Raw genomic sequence first — 13,568 nt, 5'->3', positions numbered from 1 at the left:
TATATATATATATATATATATATATATATATATATACATATATATATATATATATATATAAATATAAAGAAATATCAACAGATATCCATCAACAACTGGGAGACTGATAAAAGAGAAAAGAGCAGCAAAATATAACAAAAAGAGTTGGACAGATTGGGTTTAGACAAATAGGCCCTATGGAATGGCTATGAAGAGGTCAGCTCAACTCGGATGGAGAACGAATCATTAGAAATGCCCAAGACCTTGACACTATGCCAACGGCTTTAACAAAATGGCAAGGTAGAAACAAAAAGTATGAGCCAGCTCCTATTGGGATGTAAAAAAAAACTCATGTCAGAACAGCTGTACATACAAAGGCACAACAAAATATGTAGAGTAATCCACGGATGTCTGCAAAAACTTAAATATCCCGGTTCCAGAAAACTCATGGAAACATGAACCAAAAACGATAATTGAAAACAAGGAAGGAATGCTCACATATGTCCTAATTATCGAATCAAGTGTGAGCAATTGTGAACATAGAAAACAAAGCATTGTGACCAGATATAATACTTAGGTACAAAAAAGAAAAAAAGGCATTGCTAATTTAGGTGTCAGTACCCAGCGATTTTGGCCGAAACAATGCAGAAATTAAAAAAATGACCAAATACCAGGCTCTCAATAATAAAGTCAAAAGATCTTGAAAGTGTAAGATTGCCGAAATGGTGCAAGTGATTAATTGGAGCAATGGGATTGATAAAGAGGGATCACAAGGAGATCTTAAAAACCTTCCTTGGAAATATTACTACAAACGAAGTGCACTTGGAAGCTGACCTGGGCTCAGCAATGATCCTGAAAAGAGCCCCCGGCACAAAACTTTGAGAACAAGAAAACTTCACAGCTTGGCTTGGCGTTGCCGGGCGGGGGAGGGGGGAAGGGGAGGGGGGCCTCCGTAAAGTGGCCAGACGGAAGCCTCGCCTCAGTGAAAGACACATGAAAGCCCGCTAGGAGTTTGCAAAAAAGCACCAAAAGGACTCTCAGACTGTGAGAAACAAGATTCTGTGGTCTGATGAAACCGAGATTGAACTTTGGCTTCCGTCTAGCCACTCTGCCCTAAAGCCCAGATCGGTTGGGTGTTGCAGTGATGGTTGTCCTTCTGGAAGTTTCTCCCATCTCCACACAGGATCTCTGGAGCTCAGCCAGGGTGACCATCGGGTTCTTGGTCACCTCTCTTACCAAGGCCCTTCTCCCCCGATTGCTCAGTTTGGCCGGGCGGCCAGCTCTAGGAAGAGTCCTGGTTGTTCCAAACTTCTTCCATTTAAGAATTATGGAGGCCACTGTGCTCTTGGGAACCTTCAATGCAGCAGAATTTTTTTTTGTACGCTTCCCTAGATCTGTGCCTCGACACAATCCTGTCTGAGCTCTGCAGGCAGTTCCTTCGACCTCATGGCTTGGTTTTTGCTCTGATATGCATTGTCAGCTGTGAGAGGTGTGGCTTATGGCTTATATAGTTCATAGTTCCTCATAGCTTACATAGTTCCTCATTGCTTATATAGACAGGTGTGTGCCTTTCCAAATCATGTCCAATCAATTGAATTTACCACAGGTAGACTCCAATCAAGGTGTAGAAACATCTCAAGGATGATCAAGAGAAATGGGGGGCACCTGAGCTAAATTTCAAGTGTCATAGCAAAGGGTATGAATACTTATGTCAATGTGATATTTCAGTTTTTTGTTTTCAATAAATTTGCAAAACCTTCTAAAGTCCTGTTTTCTCTTTGTCGTTATGGGGTATTGAGTGTAGATTGATGAGGGAAAAAATGAATTTAAACGATTTCAGCATAAGGCTGCAACATAACAAAATGTGAAAAAGTGAAGGGGTCTGAATACTTTGTGAATGCACTGTGTATAAATAAATAAATAAATAAATAAATAAATATATACATACATACATATATATATATATATATATATATATATATATATATATATATATATATATATATATATATATATATATATATATATATATATACATATACATATATATATATATATATATATATATATATATACATATATATATATATATATATGTATATATATATATATGTATATATATATATACAGTATATGTATATATATATATATATATATATGTATATATATATATATATATATATATATATATATATATATATAAAACATTTATTAAGGCCTTGATTGATTTCCTTTTTTTGTTCTCTGTGTTTAGCACTCATCACGATATCCCCAAATAAACTTCAAATGACCAACATGTGAGAGGTTATGGATAAAATATCCAGCTGTCCGATTAATTATGCACAAAGCAATCCTGGCTCAAACGAGGCTGGGCATACTCGGGTTCCAAAAGTCCACCTCCCCCTGCCATGTGTGGAATACTTATGCTGTCTGCATCTTTCCAGTCATAACGCACGCCCACCACCACTGCCCCCCTTTTCCAACTCCCTCTCTCCCACCGCTCATTTCTCCCCGGTTCATGGATGCCGTGAGGATTCCGCATTGCACAGCTGTACACATCTCTCGCCAGGAGTCACTTCCAGCATGCAAACTCAAAGATTCTCCGCTGAATTCGGTGACTTCAAAGCAGCTTCTTTACAGCTTTCATCTCATAGATGTTGCGTCCAAGGAATTGATTCCACTTTATTTCCCTACAGTCGTATGTCATTGCTAAGGAGCCCACTTCATATGAACGGTTTCCGCTGGCACGCTGTTGTTGGTTTGCAGTTTTTGTTTTTTTTTGGTCCTTTATCTTTTGGAAAACAAATGTAATTCCGTGTAATGTCATAAGGTGAGTCTTGATACATCGGAGACGAGCGAACGGTTAAGCCTGCGTCTTTATAGCTAAAAGCCCTCGAAAAGCCGTTGAGCTTTTCATTTCAGGAAAAAACTCCCCGGTGGTTTCTGCACCATGGCGTTCGGTTCATTTGAACCCATTCCGCTCGCCTTTTTCATTCTGCCATGGTTACTTTATGTTCTCTGGCATTTTCAGCATTCCTTAAGTGCCCCTCCCCGGTGCTCCTTCGTCAGCCGGCGTTTCGCTCCTTTACACCAAATGCTCAAAAGGAGGCGGAACGAGCACACACTGCGCTCACCGCATTTCGCTCCTTTACACCAACCGTTCAAAAGGAGGGGGAAAGAGCACACACTGCGCTCACCGCATTTCGCTCCTTTACACCAACCGTTCAAAAGGAGGGGGAACGAGCACACACTGCGCTCATAGCATTTCGCTCCTTTACACCAACCGCTCAAAAGGAGGCGGAACGAGCATACACTGCACTCACCGCATTTCGCTCATTTACACCAACCGCTCAAAAGGAGGCGGAACGAGCACACACTGCGCTCACCGCATTTCGCTCCTTTACACCAACCGTTCAAAAGGAGGGGGAAAGAGCACACACTACGCTCACCGCATTTCGCTCATTTACACCAACCACTCAAAAGGAGGGGGAACGAGCACACACTGCGCTCACCGCATTTCGCTCCTTTACACCAACCGTTCAAAAGGATGCGGAAGGAGCACACACTACGCTCACCGCATTTCGCTCCTTTACACCAACCGTTCAAAAGGAGGTGGAACGAGCACACACTACACTCACCGCATTTCGCTCATTTACACCAACTGCTCAAAAGGAGGGGGAACGAGCACACACTGCGCTCACCGCATTTCGCTCCTTTACACCAACCGTTCATAAAGAGGGGGAACGAGCACACACTGCGCTCACCGCATTTCGCTCCTTTACACCAACCGCTCAAAAGGATGCGGAATGAGCACACACTATGCACACCGCATTTCACTCCTTTACACCAACCGCTCAAAACGAGGTGGAACGAGCACACACTGCACTCATCGCATTTCGCTCATTTACACAAACCGCTCAAAAGGAGGGGGAACGAGCACACACTGCGCTCACCGCATTTCGCTCCTTTACACCAACCGTTCAAAAGGAGGCGGAACGAGCACACACTACGCTCACCGCATTTCGCTCCTTTACACCAACCGTTCAAAAGGAGGGGGAAAGAGCACACACTGCGCTCACCGCATTTCGCTCCTTTACACCAACCGCTCAAAAGGAGGCGGAACGAGCACACACTGCACTCACCGCATTTCGCTCATTTACACCAACCGCTCAAAAGGAGGCGGAACGAGCACACACTGCGCTCACCGCATTTCGCTCCTTTACACCAACCGTTCAAAAGGAGGGGGAAAGAGCACACACTACGCTCACCGCATTTCGCTCATTTACACCAACCACTCAAAAGGAGGGGGAACGAGCACACACTGCGCTCACCGCATTTCGCTCCTTTACACCAACCGTTCAAAAGGATGCGGAAGGAGCACACACTACGCTCACCGCATTTCGCTCCTTTACACCAACCGTTCAAAAGGAGGCGGAACGAGCACACACTACGCTCACCGAATTTCGCTCCTTTACACCAACCGTTCAAAAGGAGGTGGAACGAGCACACACTACACTCACCGCATTTCGCTCATTTACACCAACCGCTCAAAAGGAGGGGGAACGAGCACACACTACGCTCACCGCATTTCGCTCATTTGCACCAACTGCTCAAAAGGAGGGGGAACGAGCACACACTGCGCTCACCGCATTTCGCTCCTTTACACCAACCGTTCATAAAGAGGGGGAACGAGCACACACTGCGCTCACCGCATTTCGCTCCTTTACACCAACCGCTCAAAAGGATGCGGAATGAGCACACACTATGCACACCGCATTTCACTCCTTTACACCAACCGCTCAAAAGGATGCGGAATGAGCACACACTACGCTCACCGCATTTCGCTCATTTACACCAACCGCTCAAAAGGAGGCGGAACGAGCACACACTACGCTTACCGCATTTCGCTCAATTTCACTGCGGTTAGGAATCCCAGACGTTGAGTTCTGCTCAGTTTGGTTGAGTGCAGCATGTTCCCCAAGGGCTGCTCCGCCGGTCCAATTGCTCCCAAACAATGAGATGATGTTTTGAACAATGGCATCATTTATTATCAGGTAGGGCGAAGCAGGTTGGAGTAAAACATGCACCAAACTCCCTTGCACACATATGGAAAAATCTCATCCTGGTGTTTTGTATGCGGGACGAGGCCTCGACCAATGTGTGTGCCATCCCACGGATGGATGTTAAACTGGGCATCCCATCTGCCGACATTCGTTTGTGCAAGTTAAAGATCCCATGGTGTCCTTCGGGAAGAGTAGGCGAACTATCACCAACACAACCTGCGCAAATCTCAAATTCCTGCCCTAACCTACAGAAGGCACTGCATCAGTGGCACAGCTGCGCCCACATAATTGACGCTACCCACAGCCATGTGGAAGAGAAGAAAAAGATAGATACAATTGAAAATCGATTCAAAGGCAACGTCAATCAACTTACCAGGTTATCTATCTCGGGGTTGGAGGTGAAGAAGGGGCTGTCAGTCCGAACCTGGGAAATATAAATTAACACATTTTAGTCCAGATTCGTCATAAAAAGACCATAATTGTACAGTACAGAGAGCACAGGAAAAGGAAGATTTATAAAGAAAGTTTGAAGATTTTTTTTCTTTCTTTGCCTAAAACACTCCCAGGCACTCACTGATGAACCTCTGAAAGTTTGACGAAGATCCGTTGAACCATCTCTGAGAAAAATGGCGACACACTGACCAACATCTCTCTTATATCGTAGACTAACAGAAGTACCAGGTCAAAAGGTCAAAGGTCAGGGTCACTTAAAATAAATTTTTATCCAATTGACCTGAAATGTTAATAATTTGCCTATTGGGACACCGAGTTGATTCACCAATCAAAAGCTAGAAGCCGAATGTTTTATATTTAGATAAAAAGGTCAAAGGTCAAGGATGCATAAAATCGTCAATTTCCGTACGATTGACCTGAAATTTTAAGAATTTGTACATCGTGTCACACAATTTGTTCATCAATCAAAAACTTAAGCTGAAAGGTCAAGGCTGCACAAAATCATCAATTTTCATTTTGTATTCATTTGAACTGTTCTCACCAGGTTTACCATATGGACGAAGAAGAAGATGTTTAAATATAAACGTGGACGAGCTTTGCATTTCCAGATGCTTTCCAGTTATAATATGAAACAAAATGCAATAAACCTATGGTTCTGGATTACACATTTGGATTCACCACCGTTGATCAATTTAACACATTGATTAAATTACTCCATCGCACATGATCGATGATCATCATTAATTATTATCACAATAACAGGATCGTCATTAAATTGACGAAATGCAGCCGATTGATAACCAGGTGAGTGTTATGATGTCCAGGCAGTAATATTCTCCCAGGACCGCAATCCCAACATTGTTTTCCGCCCATTTAGGGCTATTCGGTGCAAGTTTGTGCTCCGCACCTGCTTGGCGAACACGGCGATGTCTTCGTTAAAAGACTCGGAAGAACAGACGTCTCCACCTGCCACGCCCGGCTCGCGCGGCGTACACGTGGCCAGTTCACACTTCTCGAATACGAGCGCGAGGAGAGGGAAGAGTGGATGCCTAGGGAAGGGGTTGGAGGGGGAGTGGTGAGGTAGGGAGTGAATGGGGGGGGGGGGGGGGGTTATACACACAATGTGTTAATAAGCTCGACAAAGCAAACACGGCGTCACGGTACAAGCTTGGCACAGGTGTGGGTACCATGGCATGGTACAAGCATGGCACGGGTGTGGGTACCATGGCATGGTACAAGCATGGCACGGGTGTGGGTACCATGGCATGGTACAAGCATGGCACGGGTGTGGGTACCATGGCATGGTACAAGCATGGCACGGGTGTGGGTACCATGGCATGGTACAAGCATGGCACGGGTGCTAACACGGCAGCACGGTACAAGCATGGCACGGGTGCTTACACGGCAGCACGGTACAAGCATGGCACGGGTGCTTACACGGGTATATTGGGGGACAGACTTGTATATTGGGGGACAGAGGGAGATAAGTGTGCAGGGGGAGGGACAATCCCCTTTTTTGGACAATTCTGTCCATCTTCGTACAAACTTTTCAAATACACCACGACGTAGGATTGTTAAATAATAAATAAATAATTCAAGATGCTGAATCACCTGAAGTGTGAGTGAAGGTGTTTTCATCATTTCATACGCGTCAAAGTAGTTTGTATTTTTGTTCTAATGTGAGTTTCTTACAAGCGACTTCAACGCATGAAGCCAGTAGGCACAGCAAGCCTACGCAACAGTAGCCAACCTATGGTTGTTTGTCCATGCTCTATCCTTTGATGATGAGCATCAAGTAAGGACGAGGCAGCACGGACTATTGTTATTTATTTATTTATTCTTATTATTATTTTTTTTGTACAAAGTTTTTGATATGACTCGTTTGGGATTTGAACAACCGACCTCCCAGACTCAGAGCAGACGCTCAAACCATTACACCGCCGAGTCATTACACCCCCCATGCGCTCAAAGTGAAAAGCGGGTTTAAACAACAAGTTCTGTCTGTCTGTCCGTCCATAAACATCAGTTTATGATCAAGGAAAAACTTGATTTCAATCTAATGTTATATTATGAACACAAGTCAGAACATTAATCAGAAAACAAACCTGTAGTTTAACAGTACTTTGTTTCTGAATTTGTCCCGATCGCACATGTGCGGAGAGGACTGAGATCATGTTTTTACTCTGTCTGTCTGGCAATCAAACAAAATTGGAAATCATTCCAAACCAGAAGCATACCGTTTTAAAGGCCGTCATAAAGGACACAAACAACAGGCACAAAGAGCTAATGTGACGTGATCGATAAGGTGGTGTAAAAGACACTGCGTCAATGGCGATTAACTTCCGGAATTTTTTTATACGACTTTTGCGGTCGTTATTTTATTTAAATTGAATTATATACTTGAAAACTGGAAACACAAATCCCCTTCTGATTGATTGCAAAAGCATCCAGTTCAGTAGTACTTGCACAATTTAAATAGGATGGTGTATGAGATTTCATCAACGGCGATTAACTTCCAGAATATTTTTATCCAACCTTTAAAATAATTCATTTGTTTCAATTTAATTGTATGTTTGAACACTGTGTGGGGAAAGATGTCTGAAGTCTGTAGTTCTATTAACCTATAGAGGAGCGAGAGGACAGAACGGATCAACATGTATTGTAGAACAAAATAGAGGGAGACCTGGTCCCTTGCTCAGTGATAATTTGCACTAACTAAACTAATTTAAATTGAATTTTTTTTTAATCTCCACCACCAAACGTGGATGGAGGTTGTTTTCACCCCTGTCTGTTTGTGGTTTGTTTGTCTGTGAACAAGATATCTCAAAACGTTGTGGACGGCTTCGGACGAATGATTCGATTTCGGTAAAGATCCTGATTCGGATCCGGCTAGTAGAATTTTTTAAGTGATTCTTCACCATTGGGAGATCGGGCCAAAAACGATGCATAGCAGGATATCTCAAAAAGTTGTGGACGGATTTGGGCGAAACTTGGTGGACCGGTTGGTTGTCTGACAAGGACAAATAAATTCGATTTTGGTGAAGACCTGACTATGTATTCGGATATGAGAATTATTTTATTTTTAAGTGATTCCTCACCATTGGGAGGTAGGGCCAAAAACGATACATAGCAGGATATCTCAAGAAGTTATAGATGGATTTGGAGGAAACTTGATGGACTGGTTTTGTTTGTGACAAGGAAGGAACGATTCAATTTTGGTGAAGATCTGGATCCGGATCCGGCTAGTAGAATGTTTTAAAGTGATTCTTCACCATTGGGAGATAGGGCCAAATACGATACACAGCAGGATATCTCAAAAAGTTGTGGACGGATGTTTTTGATTTAAATGTGTACATAAAACATTTTATTAAATGCATTGTAAAAAGTTTTTTTTAATCTCGATGTCATTATCTGTAGATCAATCTCACCTATTGATTTTTTGATTTCTAATATTTTGAATTTGTTTCATGAGTCACACGACATGTAATAATTGTTTTTTTTCTGACTTGTAGAGACTGGCTATGAAGGAGAGACGATGGACCTGCTGTGCGTATTTATAATATGAAGATATGCATTAAATGCATGTGTAAGAATTTTACTGCATGCAACAATATATTATTCCATATGGGCTATCGGGAGTAAGATAGAATCGATATTTCACTAATAAATGTTTCGCATTGATCAGTGTTTGGTTTCAGGATTCCTATTTATGAATCCGTGTTATCAATTTCCGAGCCCATTATTTGCGTGTTGCCAACATCATCGCCCGCTGTTCACTTAGGTCTTGAGATTTACGGTTCATGTCGTGTGGGAGAGATCTTCAGAAATTCCTTCCACTCGCGATACACTCGTACAACGCAAAACACACGCTCCCGCTCAAACAGGTTTCCGTCACTCTCACCGTGCACTCAAAAAGTCAAAGCAACACCTGAATCCCATACAAGTACAAAACACGGGACCAAATGTCGCTCGTCAACCTGGGTCATCCATCAGTCGACCACTCCGCATCATTCGTCACTTTGGCCCCTTCACATTGACGAATCATCAGGTCGGGTCGCATTCAGACGCTGGCAAACAGTATGATAATGAACGCGATGCAGGTGTAGTTGATCCAAAACCTTCCATCGTTTCCCATCGCAGTGCTACGAAGAAAGGCTTCAGCAGAACGCGAGGCAGAGCAAAAAGGTAGTTTTACCATCAATTACAGTGATTTATGTTGCGCTGCTGGATGATGATACAGGAGAAGGTATGCCGGATTAAATGTCCTTTGACATTACAATCATTCCTTGATTCCAGGTGGACCAATAATACAGCAAAGTACATAATTTCAATATAACAACACATTTACAACGGGAGAGTCATTTCAAGTTCAACTAATCATACAAAATGTTTATATAACAGCTTTTTGTTGTAGTAAATTGTTGTCGTGAAAAAAGAAGTGTAATACTTTATAGGCAGTGATAATTGCTGGGGGCTGGCAGGACGACCTCGAGGTACGCACACTCGCCTCTAACCTGTCTATCCTGGGTTCGAATCCCCACCCAGCTATAAACTATCATCCTGGTGTTTCACAGGCTCTAATCTGTCTATCCTGGGTTAGAATCCCCACCCAGCTATAAACTCTCATCCTGGTGTTTCACAGGCTCTAGTCTGTCTATCCTGGGTTAGAATCCCGACCCAGCTATAAACTATCATCCTGGTGTTTCACAGGCTCTAATCTGTCTATCCTGGGTTCGAATCCCCACCCAACTATAAACTATCATCCTGGTGTTTCACAGGCTCTAATCTGTCTATCCTGGGTTAGAATCCCCACCCAGCTATAAACTCTCATCCTGGTGTTTCACAGGCTCTAGTCTGTCTATCCTGGGTTAGAATCCCCACCCAGCTATAAACTCTCATCCTGGTGTTTCACAGGCTCTAGTCTGTCTATCCTGGGTTAGAATCCCGACCCAGCTATAAACTCTCATCCTGGTGTTTCACAGGCTCTAATCTGTCTATCCTGGGTTCGAATCCCCACCCAACTATAAACTCTCATCCTGGTGTTTCACAGGCTCTAATCTGTCTATCCTGGGTTAGAATCCCCACCCAGCTATAAACTCTCATCCTGGTGTTTCACAGGCTCTAGTCTGTCTATCCTGGGTTAGAATCCCGACCCAGCTATAAACTCTCATCCTGGTGTTTCACAGGCTCTAGTCTGTCTATCCTGGGTTAGAATCCCGACCAAGCTATAAACTCTCATCTGTCTATCCTGGGTTAGAATCCCGACCCAACTATAAACTATCATCCTGGTGTTTCACAGGCTCTAGTCTGTCTATCCTGGGTTAGAATCCCGACCCAGCTATAAACTCTCATCCTGGTGTTTCACAGGCTCTAGTCTGTCTATCCTGGGTTAGAATCCCGACCCAGCTATAAACTCTCATCCTGGTGTTTCACAGGCTCTAATCTGTCTATCATGGGTTAGAATCCCGACCAAGCTATAAACTATCATCCTGGTGTTTCACAGGCTCTAATCTGTCTATCCTGGGTTAGAATCCCGACCCAACTATAAACTATCATCCTGGTGTTTCACAGGCTCTAATCTGTCTATCATGGGTTAGAATCCCGACCCAGCTATAAACTCTCATCCTGGTGTTTCACAGGCTCTAGTCTGTCTATCCTGGGTTAGAATCCCGACCCAGCTATAAACTCTCATCCTGGTGTTTCACAGGCTCTAATCTGTCTATCATGGGTTAGAATCCCGACCAAGCTATAAACTATCATCCTGGTGTTTCACAGGCTCTAATCTGTCTATCCTGGGTTAGAATCCCGACCCAACTATAAACTATCATCCTGGTGTTTCACAGGCTCTAATCTGTCTATCCTGGGTTAGAATCCCGACCCAGCTATAAACTATCATCCTGGTGTTTCACAGGCTCTAATCTGTCTATCATGGGTTAGAATCCCGACCCAGCTATAAACTATCATCCTGGTGTTTCACAGGCTCTAATCTGTCTATCCTGGGTTAGAATCCCGACCCAGCTATAAACTATCATCCTGGTGTTTCACAGGCTCTAATCTGTCTATCCTGGGTTAGAATCCCGACCCAGCTATAAACTCTCATCCTGGTGTTTCACAGGCTCTAATCTGTCTATCCTGGGTTAGAATCCCGACCCAGCTATAAACTATCATCCTGGTGTTTCACAGGCCCTAATCTGTCTATCTTGGGTTAAAATCCCGACCAAGCTATAAACTCTCATCCTGGTGTTTCACAGGCTCTAATCTCTCTATCCTGGGTTAGAATCCCGACCCAGCTATAAACTATCATCCTGGTGTTTCACAGGCCCTAATCTGTCTATCTTGGGTTAAAATCCCGACCAAGCTATAAACTCTCATCCTGGTGTTTCACAGGCTCTAATCTCTCTATCCTGGGTTAGAATCCCGACCCAGCTATAAACTATCATCCTGGTGTTTCACAGGCCCTAATCTGTCTATCTTGGGTTAAAATCCCGACCAAGCTATAAACTCTCATCCTGGTGTTTCACAGGCTCTAATCTCTCTATCCTGGGTTAGAATCCCGACCCAGCTATAAACTATCATCCTGGTGTTTCACAGGCTCTAATCTCTCTATCCTGGGTTAGAATCCCGACCCAGCTATAAACTCTCATCCTGGTGTTTCACAGGCTCTAATCTCTCTATCCTGGGTTAGAATCCCGACCCAGCTATAAACTATCATCCTGGTGTTTCACAGGCTCTAATCTGTCTATCCTGGGTTAGAATCCCGACCAAGCTATAAACTATCATCCTGGTGTTTCACAGGCTCTAATCTGTCTATCCTGGGTTAGAATCCCGACCCAGCTATAAACTATCATCCTGGTGTTTCACAGGCTCTAATCTGTCTATCCTGGGTTAGAATCCCGACCCAGCTATAAACTCTCATCCTGGTGTTTCACAGGCTCTAATCTGTCTATCCTGGGTTAGAATCCCGACCCAGCTATAAACTCTCATCCTGGTGTTTCACAGGCTCTAATCTGTCTGTCCTGGGTTAGAATCCCGACCCAGCTATAAACTCTCATCCTGGTGTTTCACAGGCTCTAATCTGTCTATCCTGAGTTAGAATCCCGACCAAGCTATAAACTATCATCCTGGTGTTTCACAGGCTCTAATCTGTCTATCCTGGGTTAGAATCCCGACCCAGCTATAAACTATCATCCTGGTGTTTCACAGGCTCTAATCTGTCTATCCTGGGTTAGAATCCCGACCAAGCTATAAACTCTCATCCTGGTGTTTCACAGGCTCTAATCTGTCTATCCTGAGTTAGAATCCCGACCCAGCTATAAACTATCATCCTGGTGTTTCACAGGCTCTAATCTGTCTATCCTGAGTTAGAATCCCGACCCAGCTATAAACTATCATCCTGGTGTTTCACAGGCTCTAATCTGTCTATCCTGGGTTAGAATCCCGACCAAGCTATAAACTATCATCCTGGTGTTTCACAGGCTCTAATCTGTCTATCCTGGGTTAGAATCCCGACCCAGCTATAAACTATCATCCTGGTGTTTCACAGGCTCTAATCTGTCTGTCCTGGGTTAGAATCCCGACCCAGCTATAAACTATCATCCTGGTGTTTCACAGGCTCTAATCTGTCTATCCTGGGTTAGAATCCCGACCCAGCTATAAACTCTCATCCTGGTGTTTCACAGGCTCTAATCTGTCTATCCTGAGTTAGAATCCCGACCCAGCTATAAACTATCATCCTGGTGTTTCACAGGCTCTAATCTGTCTATCCTGGGTTAGAATCCCGACCCAGCTATAAACTATCATCCTGGTGTTTCACAGGCTCTAATCTGTCTATCCTGGGTTAGAATCCCGACCCAGCTATAAACTCTCATCCTGGTGTTTCACAGGCTCTAATCTGTCTATCCTGGGTTAGAATCCCGACCCAGCTATAAACTCTCATCCTGGTGTTTCACAGGCTCTAATCTGTCTATCCTGGGTTAGAATCCCGACCAAGCTATAAACTATCATCCTGGTGTTTCACAGGCTCTAATCTGTCTATCCTGGGTTAGAATCCCGACCCAGCTATAAACTATCATC

General features: G+C 43.7%; 1 protein-coding gene across 2 annotated transcripts in view; it reads right to left on the bottom strand.

Moving 5' to 3' along the window:
- Nucleotides 1–13,568, bottom strand: part of LOC137426536 (homeobox protein Meis1) — a 214,203-nt gene that overhangs the window by 185,671 nt on the left and 14,964 nt on the right. For both annotated transcript variants that reach the window (XM_068115151.2, XM_078779323.1), the window contains exons 3-4: nucleotides 6,403–6,544; nucleotides 5,416–5,466 (exon numbers count right to left, since the gene is read on the bottom strand). In XM_068115151.2, the coding sequence (XP_067971252.1) occupies nucleotides 5,416–5,466; nucleotides 6,403–6,544 (193 nt within the window). The remainder of the gene's footprint in view (nucleotides 1–5,415; nucleotides 5,467–6,402; nucleotides 6,545–13,568) is intronic.

This window comes from Myxine glutinosa, chromosome 5 (assembly GCF_964187855.1).
Source record: "Myxine glutinosa chromosome 5, kmMyxGlut1.1, whole genome shotgun sequence".
Classification (NCBI taxonomy): Eukaryota; Metazoa; Chordata; class Myxini; order Myxiniformes; family Myxinidae; genus Myxine; species Myxine glutinosa.
Note: the sequence above shows the minus strand (reverse complement) of the source record. Positions and strands in the feature narration are given on the sequence as shown.